The sequence below is a fragment of the Gadus morhua genome, chromosome 10 (assembly GCF_902167405.1).
Source record: "Gadus morhua chromosome 10, gadMor3.0, whole genome shotgun sequence".
Classification (NCBI taxonomy): Eukaryota; Metazoa; Chordata; class Actinopteri; order Gadiformes; family Gadidae; genus Gadus; species Gadus morhua.
Window position 1 is genome coordinate 2,485,304 of NC_044057.1, and position 17,724 is coordinate 2,503,027.

General features: G+C 43.9%; 1 protein-coding gene across 3 annotated transcripts in view; it reads left to right on the forward strand.

Annotated features, from left to right (window-relative positions):
- slc7a11 (solute carrier family 7 member 11) overlaps positions 1-6,848 on the forward strand; it is a 14,486-nt gene extending 7,638 nt beyond the window's left edge. For all 3 annotated transcript variants that reach the window (XM_030369039.1, XM_030369040.1, XM_030369038.1), the window contains 6 exons: positions 1,114-1,237; positions 2,458-2,561; positions 3,086-3,182; positions 4,343-4,492; positions 5,102-5,279; positions 5,507-6,848. In XM_030369039.1, the coding sequence (XP_030224899.1) occupies positions 1,114-1,237; positions 2,458-2,561; positions 3,086-3,182; positions 4,343-4,492; positions 5,102-5,279; positions 5,507-5,562 (709 nt within the window). In that variant the 3' untranslated portion in view covers positions 5,563-6,848. The remainder of the gene's footprint in view (positions 1-1,113; positions 1,238-2,457; positions 2,562-3,085; positions 3,183-4,342; positions 4,493-5,101; positions 5,280-5,506) is intronic.
- Positions 6,849-17,724: the final 10,876 nt, after the last annotated feature.

Sequence of the window (17,724 nt, forward strand, 5' to 3'; positions counted from 1 at the left end):
TATCAACATGGAGTCATAGGGGCCTGAGTCTGTAGACACAGAGGTTATCAACATGGAGTCATAGCGGCCTGAGCCTGTAGACACAGAGGTTATCAACATGGAGTCATAGTGGCCTGAGTCTGTAGACACAGAGGTTATCAACATGGAGTCATAGGGGCCTGAGTCTGTAGACACAGAGGTTATCAACATGGAGTCATAGGGGCCTGAGTCTGTAGACACAGAGGTTATCAACATGGAGTCATAGGGGCCTGAGTCTGTAGACACAGAGGTTATCAACATGGAGTCATAGTGGCCTGAGTCTGTAGACACAGAGGTTATCAACATGGAGTCATAGGGGCCTGAGTCTGTAGACACAGAGGTTATCAACATGGAGTCATAGGGGCCTGAGTCTGTAGACACAGAGGTTATCAACATGGAGTCATAGGGGCCTGAGTCTGTAGACACAGAGGTTATCAACATGGAGTCATAGGGGCCTGAGTCTGTAGACACAGAGGTTATCAACATGGAGTCATAGCGGCCTGAGCCTGTAGACACAGAGGTTATCAACATGGAGTCATAGGGGCCTGAGTCTGTAGACACAGAGGTTATCAACATGGAGTCATAGGGGCCTGAGTCTGTAGACACAGAGGTTATCAACATGGAGTCATAGGGGCCTGAGTCTGTAGACACAGAGGTTATCAACATGGAGTCATAGGGGCCTGAGTCTGTAGACACAGAGGTTATCAACATGGAGTCATAGGGGCCTGAGTCTGTAGACACAGAGGTTATCAACATGGAGTCATAGGGGCCTGAGTCTGTAGACACAGAGGTTATCAACATGGAGTCATAGCGGCCTGAGCCTGTAGACACAGAGGTTATCAACATGGAGTCATAGTGGCCTGAGTCTGTAGACACAGAGGTTATCAACATGGAGTCATAGGGGCCTGAGTCTGTAGACACAGAGGTTATCAACATGGAGTCATAGGGGCCTGAGTCTGTAGACACAGAGGTTATCAACATGGAGTCATAGGGGCCTGAGTCTGTAGACACAGAGGTTATCAACATGGAGTCATAGGGGCCTGAGTCTGTAGACACAGAGGTTATCATTGTCCCCCCCCCCCCCTCTCTCCCCAGGACCCTTCCCCTGGCCATCTGCATCTCCATGGCGGGAGTGTCCATCTGCTACGTGCTGATCAACGTGGCGTACTACACTGTGATGTCTGCAGACGAGCTCCTGGCCTCGGGGGCCGTCGCCGTGGTAACCACCCACCCCCCCCCACACCATGGGGTTTCCGACACGCGCACACCTCTTATGTTATTAGCCGGCGTGGGCGAATGAAACAATAGGTCGGTGTCCACACTCACGGGGATATCTTTGGATTAACGAATCGATTTAGATTCCTCAAAGCCCCTTTGTGTTCTCCACACCACTGAAGTCAATAAACCACGCCGAAGAGATCGTCAGACAGATGCAGACGAACAGGGGTCCACAGGAAATGTACGACTTAAAAAAAGAGATCACTGTGACATTTCTGTGAAGAACTAATAGTTTATAAGGTGAGAAGGGTGTCATAAAAGGTCCTGATTCATAGCAAACTGCTACTTATCAATTAGTGTGGAGCTTTTGCATTTATGTACCAGGATGTTGATATCGTTGGTGGGGGTCCTCAAAATGTTCAGACCTATAAAAATGGGGTCAGGGGACCCCGTTGCCTCGGGAGAAGGGCGGAGCAGTCTGGAGCTCTTGTAACGGCTGCCATGGAGATGGGTCCACCTGACCCGCAGCTTATCCACTGAAGTGTGCGTGGGTGCTCACCCCTAATGTGCACTTTAGTTGTCATCATTAGCAGACAGGCCTTCTCGACTGATTTTAATGCGATGGCTCCAGTTCCTCCCCGGTGATGCTAATTGCATCACACAACAGTCTTACCAACATCCCCCCCCGCCCCCCCCCATGCGCGCGCCTACAGCACGGAGGGGGCCACCTGCATGGCACTGCAGCCTGAGATGCTCGTAGCCCCATGTCTCAAAGAGCCCTGATTGGATAAGCGCCGCTCTAATGGGGTTACATGTATTGCTCCGTACACACTCGTCGTGATTGGAAGCACCTTAAGGGGTTGTGAGAAGAGCACTTCTTAAGCGGATGCAATTGGATACAGGAGGAATCCACTTTGTTCCCCCATCTTGTGTCGACATGTGTGCACCGAGAAAAGTTCACGGCTCAAACTCAATTTGGCAATAAATTGCTCTGTCTAGAAGTACTGGTAAAACGTTTTGATTCGATTTGTCCCTTGCTGATATGAGCGATCCTGTGATTCAACAATGAGCACTTAAAAGTATGTTTAATGTGCTCTAAAAGGCAACAAAAGCTGCCTTTTTTTCTTTTAAATGGCTAAATAAATTGCAGTATTATTAGTTGACACCTTTGATTATAACATATGCATTGATACATGTTAATATCATCTTAATCACTTCCAGGAATTTGCAAGTAGGGTGATGGGGAACTTCTCCATCGTGGTCCCTTTGTTTGTGGCCCTGTCCTGCTTCGGCTCCATGAACGGCTGCATCTTTGCCATTTCCAGGTACCTTTCTCTTCCTCATGCACCCATCTATCGACCTATTGTGTCATTTCTTGTCATAACACACGGTTATCTAATGTTGACAGACTCATTAGTGGTTCCATTTGGGTGTGACGGTTGCTCAGTGAGTCACATGTTCCTTCCCGGCATAGGGTACAACCCCCAACGCGGCTTTAATGTGTAGTGTTGGTGTTCTCCCTGTCTGAACACGTGTTGCCACTCTGTATTTATGTGCTTTACAGCCATGCCTTCAAAGACCAGTGTGTAGCGTTCAAAGATAATGTGGTATTCTCCGTTCCGCTCTTCTGTGGATGCAAAGGGGTGTAAATCCCTAGTTCAAAAAGGAAATTATTCTCAACCATTTCTCATTTTTAACAATGTTGTACTTGCTAGAGCAGGACCGGTATCAGCTTATAATGTCAGAACAATAAAGAACAACGTTAATGAAAGTAACCTGTAGCCGGATGTCATGCTGATGTCAGTATCATCGAGTGTGTGTGTGTGTGTGTGTTAACGTGTCCCACCAGAATGTTCTACGTTGCGTCTCGGGAAGGTCAACTTCCAGAAGTTCTGTCCATGATCCACATCCGCAGACACACTCCCCTGGCAGCCGTCCTCACCATGGTAAGGCCCTGAAGAACCATCCGCAGGTACACACACCAGCACGCACACACACCGGCACATACACACCAGCACGCACACACACCGGCACATACACACCAGCATGCACACACACCGGCACACACACACCAGCATGCACACACACTCGCTTGTGCTGCCAGTGAAAAGCGTTATCAACGGCGTTAACGCAAACCAATTTTAACGGCGTTAATTTTTTTATCGCATGATGAACGCAATTTATTTATTCTTTTGGCTCAAAACAAAGAAGCAGTAGCCTGACTGCTATGTTCAAGGCAGTATGTTTGTATGTTCATCGTTTAATTGCACTATAGGCTTTTTTTTTTAATCGTCCTGTTTTGATCAGCATATGCCAAACATTTGCACAAGGCAAGCCGATGCACTTCTCCATGTTGATAAGAGCATTAAAATGAGAACAATTAATGGGACAAAGAAATCAAGGGATATTTAGCATAGAAGAAAACATTTGCGATTAATCGCGATTAATCGTGAGTTAACCATGGCATTAACGCGTTTAATTGCGAATAAATATTTTAATCGCTTGAGAGCACTAACACTCGCACATACACACCAGCATGCATTCACACTCAGCACATACACACTGGCACACACACACAAGCATACACACTGCAGGGACACACACTTCAGCAGTACACACACATTAAAGCATCAAGGTTTCGTTGATGCTTTAATGTGCAATATTAAGTCCCCCAAACATGGCCAACACAAGCATAAATACTGGAGTACATTACAATGGAGAAGGTTTTCCGTTGGGATGTCCTTAATGCGAGGGACCTACAATGATGCCAGTTCCATTAACGTGTGTCTGGAGATGATTGCATAATTAGTAAAGATTTATGATGTGTTGCAGCTACCGGCAGGGGAATGTAATGTTTTTTAATCCTTTCTATTTCTTCAGTTTCAGCTGTCCCTGCAATTTATTAACTGATATGCACAACTTAATCACACATTAGCAAAAAGTAACAACAAATACTTCAGTCCCACCACCGCACGTTGGGAAAAAATAAGGACAATAACATTACGCGTCCATACACCCCAACCCCTGCAACAACAATGTCTTTGTCCTGACATCTGCTGTGTGTGTTTGTGTGTGTGTGTTTGTGTGTGCACGTTTCATTGCACAGTACCCGATGACTTTACTCCAGCTGTTTGTGGGAGACATCTACAGCCTTTTAAACTTCATGAGCTTCCTGCGCTGGCTGTTCATCGGCATGGCCGTGTTGGGATTAATCTACCTCCGGTTCACACAGCCCGACCTACCCAGGCCCTTTAAGGTGCGTGTCATCTCCTTCTCCACCGGGTTCTTGGGTCCTGGCCACTTATAGACGCACAACTGTGAGGGTGTCAGAAATCTGCTCTCTACAATCTATTTTACAACGAAAGACCCAACACGGTGTCATAGAGACCCTGGGGCAACTTATTTACCCTGTCCAAACGTTTTTTTTTTTGCTGAGGCAATATGGGTCTATACAGTGTATACTTTATTAATTGCTATTTTGCTATTGCTAAAATACATCATGACTCAAGAATTGACTGATTAGCAGATGAACTTTGTAACAGGTTGACATGTGTACAAATTGTTAGCAATATATATGATGAACAATCTAGGGGAAATTGGTCTGGACCGACCATAGTTGACGTTGATATGGGGTTTCAGACGCCGACGTTTTTGACTCCTACAGCAAACGATAAAGAGCTCCATCATAAAGCAGACAAATTCTTGCAAGGTTTTGAGGGTTAGGACCTTAAGGCAGCTTCAACGGTTGATTATGTTTATGTATCACGTTCCTTTTAATGAATATACGGTTTCAAACATTGTGATTATGTTCCACATTTAGTCATGGAGACATTGAAATGAGGCTTGCATGTGTCGTCCCCTGCAGGTCCCTCTGATCATCCCGGTTCTGTTCTGCCTGACCTGCTTCTTCATGGTCTTCCTGTCCCTGTACTCCGACCCTGTCAACACCGGGATAGGCTTTGCCATTTCCCTCACTGGTATCCCAGCCTACTACCTGTTCATCGTGTTTGACCGCAGACCAAAGTGGCTCCAGAGATGTCTAGGTACCACACTGATCACGCTTCTAACAATGGCTGTGATAAACAGTCAGTACATCTACTAACACTTCTATTACTTATGTTGAAAGAGATTGTATTTCATCGAACTTCCTTTTGACATATAAACCCACTAATGTTAACATGAGTTAACATGTTCCCGTGCCATGTTGTTTCACATATTTGGCAATTTTGACTTCCATATGTACAATCCATGAACTTTCTTTTGTCCTCAGATTCTTTCAACAGAGCCATGCAGATTGTCATGGAGGTTGTCCCTGCTGAAGCCTAACACATTCCAACGGTGGATCACCTCAAAGTTTGAACAGTACTGGAACAATACTTGTAGAAGTGGATCTGTTGATATCTTTTACATTTTTGTGTGAGCATATCAGAAGAAGGAATAATAGAACCAGTGTTTTGGTTTCCGTAAGCTAAATACTAGTGCAGGGTACGTATGTATTTCAAGAGTAAGACAGAAGTTACTAGTAGTGCTAAACTAACTAATAACCTTTTTCCACCCACATCTGCATGCAGATGCGGGTTTTTGAGCACATAAATGCCTGCACAAGATAGGCCATTTACCTCATTTCCCATTGACGTTAGACAGGTAGGCCTATGCCTTTTAACGTTCTTTTTCTGCTGCGTCACATTTGACGTCACAAACACTTCAGGAACCATGGTTGGTAAACAGTGGAAAGCACTCTAGCACCAGAAGCACCTGAAGCACCTTAACATTTCCAATGGCCACGGTGCTAGTGGCCATTGAAAATGGTTCAGTGCTTCAGGTGGAAAATAAAGGAACTTTTCAAAAAAGTCCTGCCGTCGCCACGGTTACTTTCTTAATCTTTCCCAATCACAGTTCATGTCAACGGTCAAACAAACATTTAATATCGGTAAGAGTAGGTTGTTATTACAGTCAGTTGCTTCCACAAATCTAAACTGTAATGTTCGTGTCTTCATGTGCTGCTTATCCCCATGGATGCATTAAAATACGTTTTTGCTAAGATTTTGAGGTATTAGCTATTTGGCTAGTTGTCATAGAAAAAGCGCGCAAAGCACGTAATATGCGTCTCTTTTTTTTCAGCGAACCAATACTTAATCTCAGTGCGTCCCAGCGTTATACCAGCGCCTTTGTGACACTATGTGTGACACATTCAGTTTCAAACTGGGTTTGAAGAACCAAATGGCCACCGAAGGCCACCCCAGGGGTCGTGGTTCCAGTGGCGGCTGGTGGTTCAATTTGTGGATGAGGCGCACTCATGGAAAGGGGGACAGGGGGTCCCCCACTGGAAATGTTGAGCTTGATAGATGTGATTTCCTGTATTCTGGTGCATTTTCGGGCTGACCACTACCTAAAAATTCATTCCGATTCATCCTGACTTGCAGGGCCTGGACAAGCTTACACTTTATATACAGACCTACTTCATGGCCATTCCACCAGCAATGGCTATTTGACCAATGGTTGTTATTCTGATAATGAGGCAAATTGTGATCACTGTCCTATAGTGTAGAAATCTGGGACAGTTGCTTAATTTTGTTTATGCAATAAGAAAGAATAAATTAACATGTAACTTACTTGCTCCTTTTAAGTATAACATTGCTTGGGGAGTCCAATTCCTCGACTGAAAAGGGTGGAAAGTGCTTACAACTCTTCATGTGGTGGTAAAAATGAATAGCCGTCTCTGCTTGATAGAGAGCAAAAAGTTTTGCGAGCTCACATAGACCTCATGTTTACCGGTGGGCCTGACTTGAATGAGGGCTTTCTCTCGAATGACCAATAACAAGCCTAGACCAAAGCATGGACACATTTAAATGGCTGCTGGCAGTGGCAAGTACAGTCCATCACACAATTCAACAAGGTTAAACGCTTAGTATTTATTTCGTATTTGTAATGGTTGATTCATAGTTGGCAGATGTATTTGAATGAATCTTTCACGGAGGGGCGGCGCCCTCTATTTACCAACCGCCGCTGCGTGGTTCCTTCCCGGCAAGTCAAAGATGGAGACACTGCATTTCCGGGACATTCTGGGAATCCAAAGCTGATTGAAACCTTACCACTAAAGACAAAAGACAGATTTAAGCCTGTTACGTCAACTATGGTGTGTAACTAAATACGAATGCTAGTGTGACTACAAGCCTTCTTTGATTTACAAGAACTTTGTATGTGACCAAAGGTTAGTAAATATAAACTAAATCAAATGTTTAAAAGCCATACTTAATCAATGCACATAAAATACATTAAAAAAATGTGACAGCGGGTCAATTCATTCTATATATTTTTCTAACTATTAGCATCTCAGGGCTATTTATGAGACTCTTAAATAAACTAAATTAATCCATGCCTCCCAGATTCTTTATCAGAATAATGTTCTGTGGTCATTGATGCTTTGCCGGGCCTTACTCATACGGTGTACCTAACCTCCAGGCAGGCTGGAGGACTGGAAGCACCAGCTGTGACAGCAGTCCCCCGGAGCTCCAAGTAAACCCGGGTCCACTTGGCACAACAGTTAGCATGCAGTGCCATGACCGTAACTGAACCACTGCTGCCCCTTTTTACTCACAATGCACCTCAGCCCTCCAAACCACATCGCATACACGCCTGCGGTAGCAATGGGGAGGCTCAGCCTTTTGGGTTATGGTCATTGCATTACTGGTGTAATGCGTGAGTGTGTCTCTCTGTGTAAGTGTGTGTGTGTGTGTGTGTGTGTGTGTGTGTGTGTGTGTGTGTGTGTGTGTGTGTGTGTGTGTGTGTGTGTGTGTGTGTGTGTGTGTGTATAAGCACCTGCCTGTTTGAGTGCAGTGAGTCAAAGGAGAGGGGCTCCGTTCTTTCTCCAGGCTGCTCTGCAGGTAATCGTTGTGTAGCTGTTGCCCAGAGGCTGCAGTACTCCACTCCGCTCAGCTCCATGTCTTGTAAACGGAGGGCTTTCCATGTTGATGACCGGATTGCGGAGCGAGACTGAATGCCCGTCGGAGCTTTGCAGCAAAGGGGCCATAAAAAAAAACCTTTCTAGCTGAAACTCAGCTGGCGTGAGTCCTACTGCCACGCAGGGCGGTGGTTAGGCACAAAGCTTACTTCAAACATGCTCCAGGCATAAGCCTCTGACACCCCTGCTGGCTAATAGGCTTTTCATCACCGGAGGGAGAACACCCGTCATCCACGCTGATTGGTGTGGACCGGAGAGGAAAGTGTTCTAGGTATTTCAGGCATGATATAAACATTGTGTAGGTTATTTCTTCCCTGTTTTTGATCATATGTACGATTCAGTGATAGTATTTTTTATTTTTCTAAGGCCTGATGACATTATGCCACCAACTTCTTTTTCATAGCTATATCTGAAGTCCTACAAAGTCATTTGTGTTGACGATTTGTGTTTGTGATTGGACTGTCTTTGTTTAAGAGATCAGTTAAAGACAGAGACTATTTGTCTAATGGAAGGCAGATCATCACAGGACAGACTGGAACAGAGAAACCAAATATTATATGATAACAAATGATTTTGTGTTTGATGCTACTTTTGACTATTATTTATCTATATATATATATATATATATATTTATATAAAAATAACGTTATGTGCTTCTACTGGAAGGGATAAAAAGTAAAAAGCCTTTCCATTGCATTTAATGAACATGCAGACATCAAAAATGTCATCCACAGTTGGTTTTCCAACCAGTGAAATCCTATTACCAAAGGCCTGCGTGGATGGAAGCACAAATGAGTATTTGGCCCATAAATGCCACATGCCAATCAGTATGATTATTTTGGATCACCAATTGTGTTTTGTAAGAATGCACAAAAAGCCTCGGGAACACATTTATTAAAGAAAGGAGTATTCCTGCCAGTAGTAACACACACACACACACACACACACACACACACACACACACACACACACACACACACACACACACACACACACACACACACACACACACACACACACACACACACAGACACACACAGACACACACAGACACACAGACACACATCAAGCAAATGCCAAATACTTGCTCTATCCCAAAGGATGAGCGTCTATGCAGCCCCATGCCTGAGACTTGGCGGCATGCTTAAGTGCTTATTGAGAGAGAGAGGTGGGGGGATAAATACAGCAAGGACCCGCTGAGCCTCTCTGAGTATAAACGAGGAAAACAAAGAATACTTGTAGGACTGCCAGTATTATTATCATCATATTCATGCACTTGCAATAAAGTACAGTAATATAAACCTGTGATTACATGAAATCTGTTCGTCACGATACATTGCGGGATAATCCCTTGGAGGCAACCAATAAAATATTCCCTCCCCCATCACTTGGTATAGTCCATCAACTGGAAGTCCTTCCAAACACAGCCCTGAGCGTATGTTAAACCACATCACTGTAGTGAGGACGCAAAGGCAGCTTACAATCACAGGCACTGGGAAGCAACAGCATTGTAATTGTTGTATTGTATTCAAATGGCACTCCTGCAAAAGAACAATGAATGTGAACACTAATTCCCAGCTCTGGTCGGTATTCTACAGCTTTTAACCTGTAATCAACCTACAGGATCTTAATCACTACTCCTCTGGGATTTCTGTGTTAAATATGGATGATTCGCGCCACACACAATGCAGTCATCAGACACACATCTACACAATTGTAGCCTACAAAGATAGACAAGCTATAATTATCTTTCAATCATTTTGACTGAAAAGTTTAGATTGCAGTGGCATGAGATTGAATGTTCATTGGAAAAATTGTCATTCACAAATTAAATAGGATTTTAAAGCACAACTCTTAAAATAAGATTATACTCTTGTCACCAAGAAATGGAAGTGTGTCCTACGCTTGTATTTTCAGGCATACACCCAGCTGCCACCAGGGCTAGACTTGGACCAATATCGGCCCTGGCCTTTGAGACTGGCCCACCCCAATGAATCGCAGCACGCGTTTTCTGTTCACTCCCAGAGCGGGCCCTGCCTGGAGAGCCGGTCTGCCGGGACCTACTGGCCTGCAGCGTTCCTCGGCCTCTTAGCCCACCTTGCTGAGGTCCTGCAGAAAACACATCAGGCAGTTTTGGCAGCCAGGCCCAAACCCCTTAAATATACTTCAGAAAGCCATATGTCTTTGATCGAAATAAAAGATGTTTTTACAAAAAAATAATTATTTCCTCTTCTCCTGTAAGGTAGATTCTTTCCCCCACTGGGTTTTTTTGCTTTAATTCTGAACGTCATAGATTATGTTTGACACTCAACCCTTGTTAGTAAATGAACACATTTTTTAAGTTTTACGAAATGGTTTGGGTTTGAATGTTGGATTTTACTAGAACACCAGAGAAATTTGTTGCAAATTTAACTATTTTCAGGGAAGTTGGAAGCAAACTCTTTCTCTACAGGGTTCAACCATCGGAACTGAAATGATTTCAGATGGTTAATTTCAGTCTTATTGACTGATGGATTAAAGGTAATTGTGTAGGGTGTAAATTGGGAAACGTTTTACCATCTCCAGCTAATAGACATTGTGTTGAGGCTAGAAAAAAGTGCTCGAAGGAATATCATTATGCTTACATTTGAAGATAGCAAATTACGATTTTCTGTGTGCCAATATTTTGATGGTGTGACATACCCTTTATGGAATTAAGCCCATGCAGAATAAGATGCTATTTAACATATTTATTATCCGAGATGACGCACATGAAAGAAAAAGTCTGTATACTTTCCATGCATTTATAATAACAATAAATTCAAGAGCTGGCAGATTGGCAACCCCAAGTGCCAGGTAAGATTTCAGAGCTATCATTTGTGAGGAATCTGTTAGTAATGAACTAGCTATCCATCAGCTAGTGAGTTAACTGCTCAGTGTTCTGGTTGATGGTAGTGATGGGTCGTTCGCGACCGAATCAGTTCGAATGAACAAATCTTTAACAAGAACGAACCAAACTGATTCTTCTCTCTTGTTCGTCTCGTTCGTTCTCAGACTCGACTCCTCCAAGACCCACTAGTCGCTGACTCACTGACACGCTGACACGCTGTTCGTTCACTGACTGTGTTGAAGAGGGAAGATAATACGATAGTACGATAATACGATTCGAAATCAGTGAAATGGTAAATGCATGCTGTCTTTGTACTTTCTGTGTCATGCCAGATTAATCAAATATTTGAATGTCTCGTCAATCTGTCTCGTTCTTTCATGGTTCGTTCTCCACCGGGACCCCCACCATCATAGCTAAATCAAGTCTATTATCTTGCTGATATGTTAAACATCCAATAATCAACTACACCCCCCCCATCCCGCTGGGTTTGGTTAGAGTTGTAATGTTGTGTTGATTGATGACCGACTTCCACGATCGTTTGAACGAGAGGGAGGAGCTGAGTCCGACTGACTCAGCTGAGAACCGTGCATTCCATGATTCGATTCACCGCTACCGGAATCTCGACTGAACGAACGAACGATTCTGAACGACTCTTCTTGGCGAACTGACCCACGCGAACTGAATCAAGGAAAATAATCGTTGAATCCATCACTAGTTGATGTGGCCTTCCACAGTTTGAAAAAGCTTCCAATTTAGACCTCCTGCCTCATTTCTGACCAATAGGGTATTTCAGCCATCTCTTCCCTCATTGGCTTGGGGACTCCTTCTTGCGTGCCAATCGCCCCTGGGGAACCATTTCGAGATACTTAATTTGGCCTGCAGTGATGTAAATTAAACATTGCCTATTTAGAAAAAGGTTAGGACTTTTTGAGGTTGCAAACATATACATACACAAACACACACATACGCACACATGGGCACACTCTCATCCCACACACGCACGCAGGCGCACACACATGCAATTACACACACACATGCACGCACACATCAGCACACATTATTTTGCTATCTGTTTATATTGCCAGACATTGAGGTACAATGAGCGCAAGAGACCACAAAGGGGTGCTAGAGTGCAATGGAACGCGATAAAAGTAAACAAATCAGAACATCGCATTAGAGTTGGCAAAACTGCCAGGCCACAACGACATACTCTTTTGTAAGAGGAGGTTGCTTCCTGAACTAACCATCCCTGGCACTGGCCATTATTTTACACTTACTACTTCAACTAATCCACCATATCATTTATAAAGGAAAATAATCGCTAAAGTTATCAATATCTGTAGTCTGTAAACAACATACAGAGACGTTGCTTTTCATACCCTTTGCTATTTTTTGCATAGCAAAACCTACCGCTTTACATACAAACCATTGACCCATAAATACAAGCACACATGCACATACACACACAAACAAACAAACAAACAAACAAACAAACAAACAAACAAACAAACAAACAAACAAACAAACAAACAAACAAACAAACAAACAAACAAACAAACAAACAAACACACACAAACACACACACACGGTTCACACACACAAACACAGACTAAGAAGATAGAGAGAACAGAAATATGAACAGGACACAGACAGACAGACAGACAGCATGTGGACGGAGAGAAACACACTCACGCCCATTACATTCACGTTACGGCTACTTAACGGGGTTCAGAGGAGCAGCGTTGATGCTCAGCAAGCCTGGCATGGTAAATACAAGTTTAAAAAAGGATGCATTGTGGCTCGGGGGTCCACGGTCAGAGGGGCGGGGGGGGAGCGGAGCGCCGTAGACATGGATTGGTTACGTGTCTGTACCGGTCGTTTGAACCAGAAGTGGCTGCGTAGGGTGGAAAGTGGTGTCATTTCGTTGCATGAAAAGAACACTTTGAATTGATTTGCGTTGAAGCGAAAGCAAGTGAGCGTGTTGGTAGTGTTTAACGCGTGTTTAGGTGTGAGCGCGTTACTTCTATGTGAACCGATATGAATTTATGCTCTAAATATGCTCTTGAGGTTTCACAAAAGAGCGCACTCAATTGGTTGGCTGAGAGGTTTACTCAAAGAACTGTCTTTGTAAGACCCATCAAAATTCGACTTGATATAAAAATACTCAAAAACATAACAAAACAAGACGGTTCAAGTTGGGTTACAGTGCTTGTGTTACAGTAGATAAGCAGCTTGGCCACCTGTTACAAAGGGATGTGTTACCCCAGCGTTGTGTAATACTGGATTCAGATTGGTCACTAACATTCAAAGGGTGTGCAATATTTTAAACAGTTGCAAATTAATTTGTTGAAAATCCAACATTAAAAACGACAATAATAAACAACAAACAATAATCCAATAATATAATTAGAGCTCAAACTTTTGTGTCTCAAACCTTGTTGGTAACTGAGGTTTAAGTGGGATAAAACCCTCCAGGCTAGTCGGTTTTTGGGAGACACGGGACGGATCGTCATGTCTTGCAGGTTTCGTTAATCTATGTGCTTAGTGTTTATTTCTGCAGTCTGTGTTTATTTATGCACTCTATGTGGCTGTGTGTGTGTGTGTGTGTGTGTGTGTGTGTGTGTGTGTGTGTGTGTGTGTGTGTGTGTGTGTGTGTGTGTGTGTGTGTGTGTGTGTGTGTGTGCGTGAATGTGTGTGTGTGTGTGTGTGTGTGTGTGCGTGAATGTGTGTGTGTGTGTGTGTGTGTGTGTGTGTGTGTGTGTGTGTGTGTGTGTGTGTGTGTGTGTGTGAAAGGTCAGGGCTGTTGAGGGGTGCAGGCGTGGTGACTCAAGCTTCCTCACCAGAGAGGGCATTTCAGAGGAAAAGTGAGTAATAGTCTGTGTGTGTGTGTGTGTGTGTGTGTGTGTGTGTGTGTGTGTGTGTGTGTGTGTGACTGTGTGTGCGTTAGAGTGTGTGTGTGTGTGTGTGTGTGTGTGTGTGTGAGTGTTCATTTGTTTGTGTGTGTGAGTCTGTGTCTGAGTGAGTGTGTGTGTGTTTGTGAGAGAGAGTATGTGTGTGTTTGTGTGTGTGTGTGTGTGTGTGTGTGTGTGTGTGTGTGTGTGTGTGTGTGTGTGTGTGTGTGTATGTGTGTGTTTGAGGTAGTCCCTGTTATAGTTACTCAAGGTAAGTAGGTTAAACCCACAGGGTTTCTTATGGGTCAAATGGAAGTGACATGACAATGTGTGTGTGTTTGTATGTGTGTGTGTGTGTGTGTGTGTGTGTGTGTGTGTGTGTGTGTGTGTGTGTGTGTGTGTGTGTGTGTGTGTGTGTGTGTGTGTGAGTGTGTGTGTGTTAATGTGAAAAAGAGATAGGTGTCATTTAGAGACACTTTATTCGGCCTGCAGTGTTGTAAAATAAACATTGCCTATTTCGAAATATGTTAAGACTTTTGAAGAAGGACATTTATGCACACAAAAACACACACACACACTCACACACGATGTCAAAGGCTGAATGATACACAGACGAGTGACACAGCTTCCAGGAAGATGTGCGTGTGTTTCAGGTTAAGTGATTCATGCTAAAACGCTGAAGTGATTGAGAGGTATGCACACATGAAGGCACTAACTCAATTGCTCAAGAGCAGCAGCAATACCACTATTGACCTGATGCCAGGCTAAAATAGTGTTTCATCTTACTACTATAATAGAAGGCCTTTCACACCAACCAGTTCCTCAAGTTTGACATGTTCGCATGTGCCAAGCAGCCTGCAGCTCACACACACACACACACACACACACACACACACACACACACACACACACACACACACACACACACACACACACACACACACACACAGACACACACACACACACACGCACACACACACACACACACAGCACACGCGACCGCGTACATACACCGCAAGCATGCACATACACGCCGCATGAGCACGAACATACACGGAAACACACTGCAGTCTTAAAGTTTCGGGGCTGAATACTGCGGGATAACAATATCAACACACGACACACAAGTCACGTGATCTTGAAGAGACAGTATCCCTATAGCACAACGAAAACATGTCAATAACACAGTATAGTGAATTATGTCTGTTGAGTTGACCACAAGACTAGACTTTGTTGCTCAAATGTAATATTATTCTCCTCATTGAGCTTCCCGAAATGTCTTACACTTCGTTGCTCAAACTTGATAGTACTCTTCTCCTTGAGGCTCCCCAAATGTCTTGCGATATTGATATCCCCCCTCCCCCCTGCGGACTGTTTTAGATGTTTTATTTTTATTATGTTTTGTGTGTATGCTATGTGTGACTGTTGGCTACTACTGCCTGTCTTGGCCAGGACACTGGAAGAGATGTTTTATCACAATGGTGATTATTATTTTCGACTAACCAATAGTAGTTGCCTTGCATTTTAAAATGTCAATGCACTTTTGAGCCCTGAATAACAGTAAAAGCTATTTAATAATTGATTTGCATTCATAGTAAACGACACTTTCCATTGAACAATTACCCTTTTTACCATAAATTGACTAATTTTATAATGTAATCAAATGCTCACACTTGCTGCTTTCAGACACAAGTGTAAGTGTTGATATTCTCCTGATGGGCTGTATGTGTGAATAACATATCCTGACATTTGTACCCTGAAAATCTCCTGAATAATACAACCCCTGAGGTAGTATTTTCTCTGTAGGAAATGTAAATTACCTTATATAAAAATGAGGAGTAGAAAGTCAGTATTTCTCACACCACTTCAGTGGGCGTGTAGATTACGCTTCTGCATGTCATTGAGTGGCCCCCTAAATGATAATCAGCCTGTTGCCTTTTGTTCACTGAATGTTTAAAAAATATTAAAATATTGGCACTGCTTTTAAGAGTCATTTGTGGTGAACGAAAGTTATACGTAACATTATAGGCAACATGTTCTTATATTATGCGCTCAGAAATTTGTTCCATTATCGGCTGGGGTTTCCACATTATTGCTATGGGTTTAATGACAACTAGTGGTTGAGCGCTCACAACGCGCGCGCGAAAACTCTATTATACTAGTCTAGTATAATATCTCGAATGATAATCCGAGGCCAGTAAGGGCCACCTTGCTGGGGGGAACAGTCACACCCAACTTGATGTCAGAATGAAGCATGGCGACTGACAGGAGCGGGAATAACTATGTCCAAATAAAGGCTACATAAAAGTTGAGCTCATATCTCAAGGTTGTATGAAATAAATGAATGGAACATCTGTACAAGTTCAAACCAATGACGGAAAACACATTTGAAGCTTTATTTTAAAGGCTGGTCATTTCAAATTATTTCCTTAATTAGTTATTAACCTTGTTCACTGTGTTCCCTATAGTATGTGACAACCCGTGGTGTTCATGCTCGCTGTGAACAAAGATCTGGAAAAGGTATACAAGGAATATAGACGGTAGAATTCAAATATTGTCAAATTAACATTAGCACTAAAGCATAATGGTACATTTCAACCATTTCAAATCCTCATTCACCAGCTAGAATTCTGTCTCATTATGTTCTCAGTGTGCGGCCACTCTACCACAATCTGAGTTCCAGGTACTTTTCCCTCTAAAATGGCTAGCTCCTTGTTGCCTGGCAAAAAAAGACTGCCACTTTTTACCTCGCGTCGCCATTGGCTGCAAGGCTTGTTCAAAATGTGCCTCACTGTTGCCATAGCATCTGTCCTGTCGGAGTGGGGAGGGCGTGCTGTGTGCACACGGGATGGGTGCAGAAAGAGTCGTTAGAAAGGATGAGGAGAGGATGAGGGTAAAGTGTGTCCGAGGGGCGTAATGAGAGGGAGGAATACCAAATGATGGGAGGGAAAGCAGCGGACGAGAGGAAGGGGGAGAGAGGTAGGGACGTAGGACGAGAGACAGAGTGGGGAGAGGTAGGGACGTAGGACGAGAGACAGAGTGGGGAGAGGTAGGGACGTAGGACGAGAGACAGAGTGGGGAGAGGTAGAGGGATTTAGGACGAGAGAGAGAGTGAAGAGAGGTAGAGAGATGTAGGATGAGAGACAGAGTGGGGAGAGGTAGGTACGTAGGACGAGAGAAAGAGTGGGGAGAGGTAGAGATGTAGGACGAGAGAGAGAGTGAGGAGAGGTAGGGAGATGTAGGATGAGAGACAGAGTGGAGAGACGTAGAGATGTAGGACGAGAGACAGAGTGGGGAGAGGTAGAGCGATGTAGGACGAGAGACAGAGTGAAGAGAGGTAGAGAGATGTAGATCGAGTGACAGAGTGGAGACAGATAGAGGGATGTAGAACGAGAGAGAGAGTGAAGAGAGGTAGAGAGATGTAGGACGAGAGAGAGAGTGAAGAGAGGTAGAGAGATGTAGGATGAGAGACAGAGTGGAGAGAGGTAGAGATGTAGGACGAGAGACAGAGTGGGGAGAGGTAGAGGGATGTAGGACGAGAGACAGAGTGAAGAGAGGTAGAGAGATGTAGGACGAGTGACAGTGTGGAGACAGATAGAGGGATGTAGGACGAGAGAGAGTGAAGAGAGGTAGAGAGATGTAGGATGAGAGACAGAGTGCAGAGAGGTAGAGATGTAGGACGAGAGAGAGAGCGAAGAGAGGTAGAGAGATGTAGGACGAGTGACAGAGTGGAGAGAGATAGAGGGATGTAGAACGAGAGAGAGAGT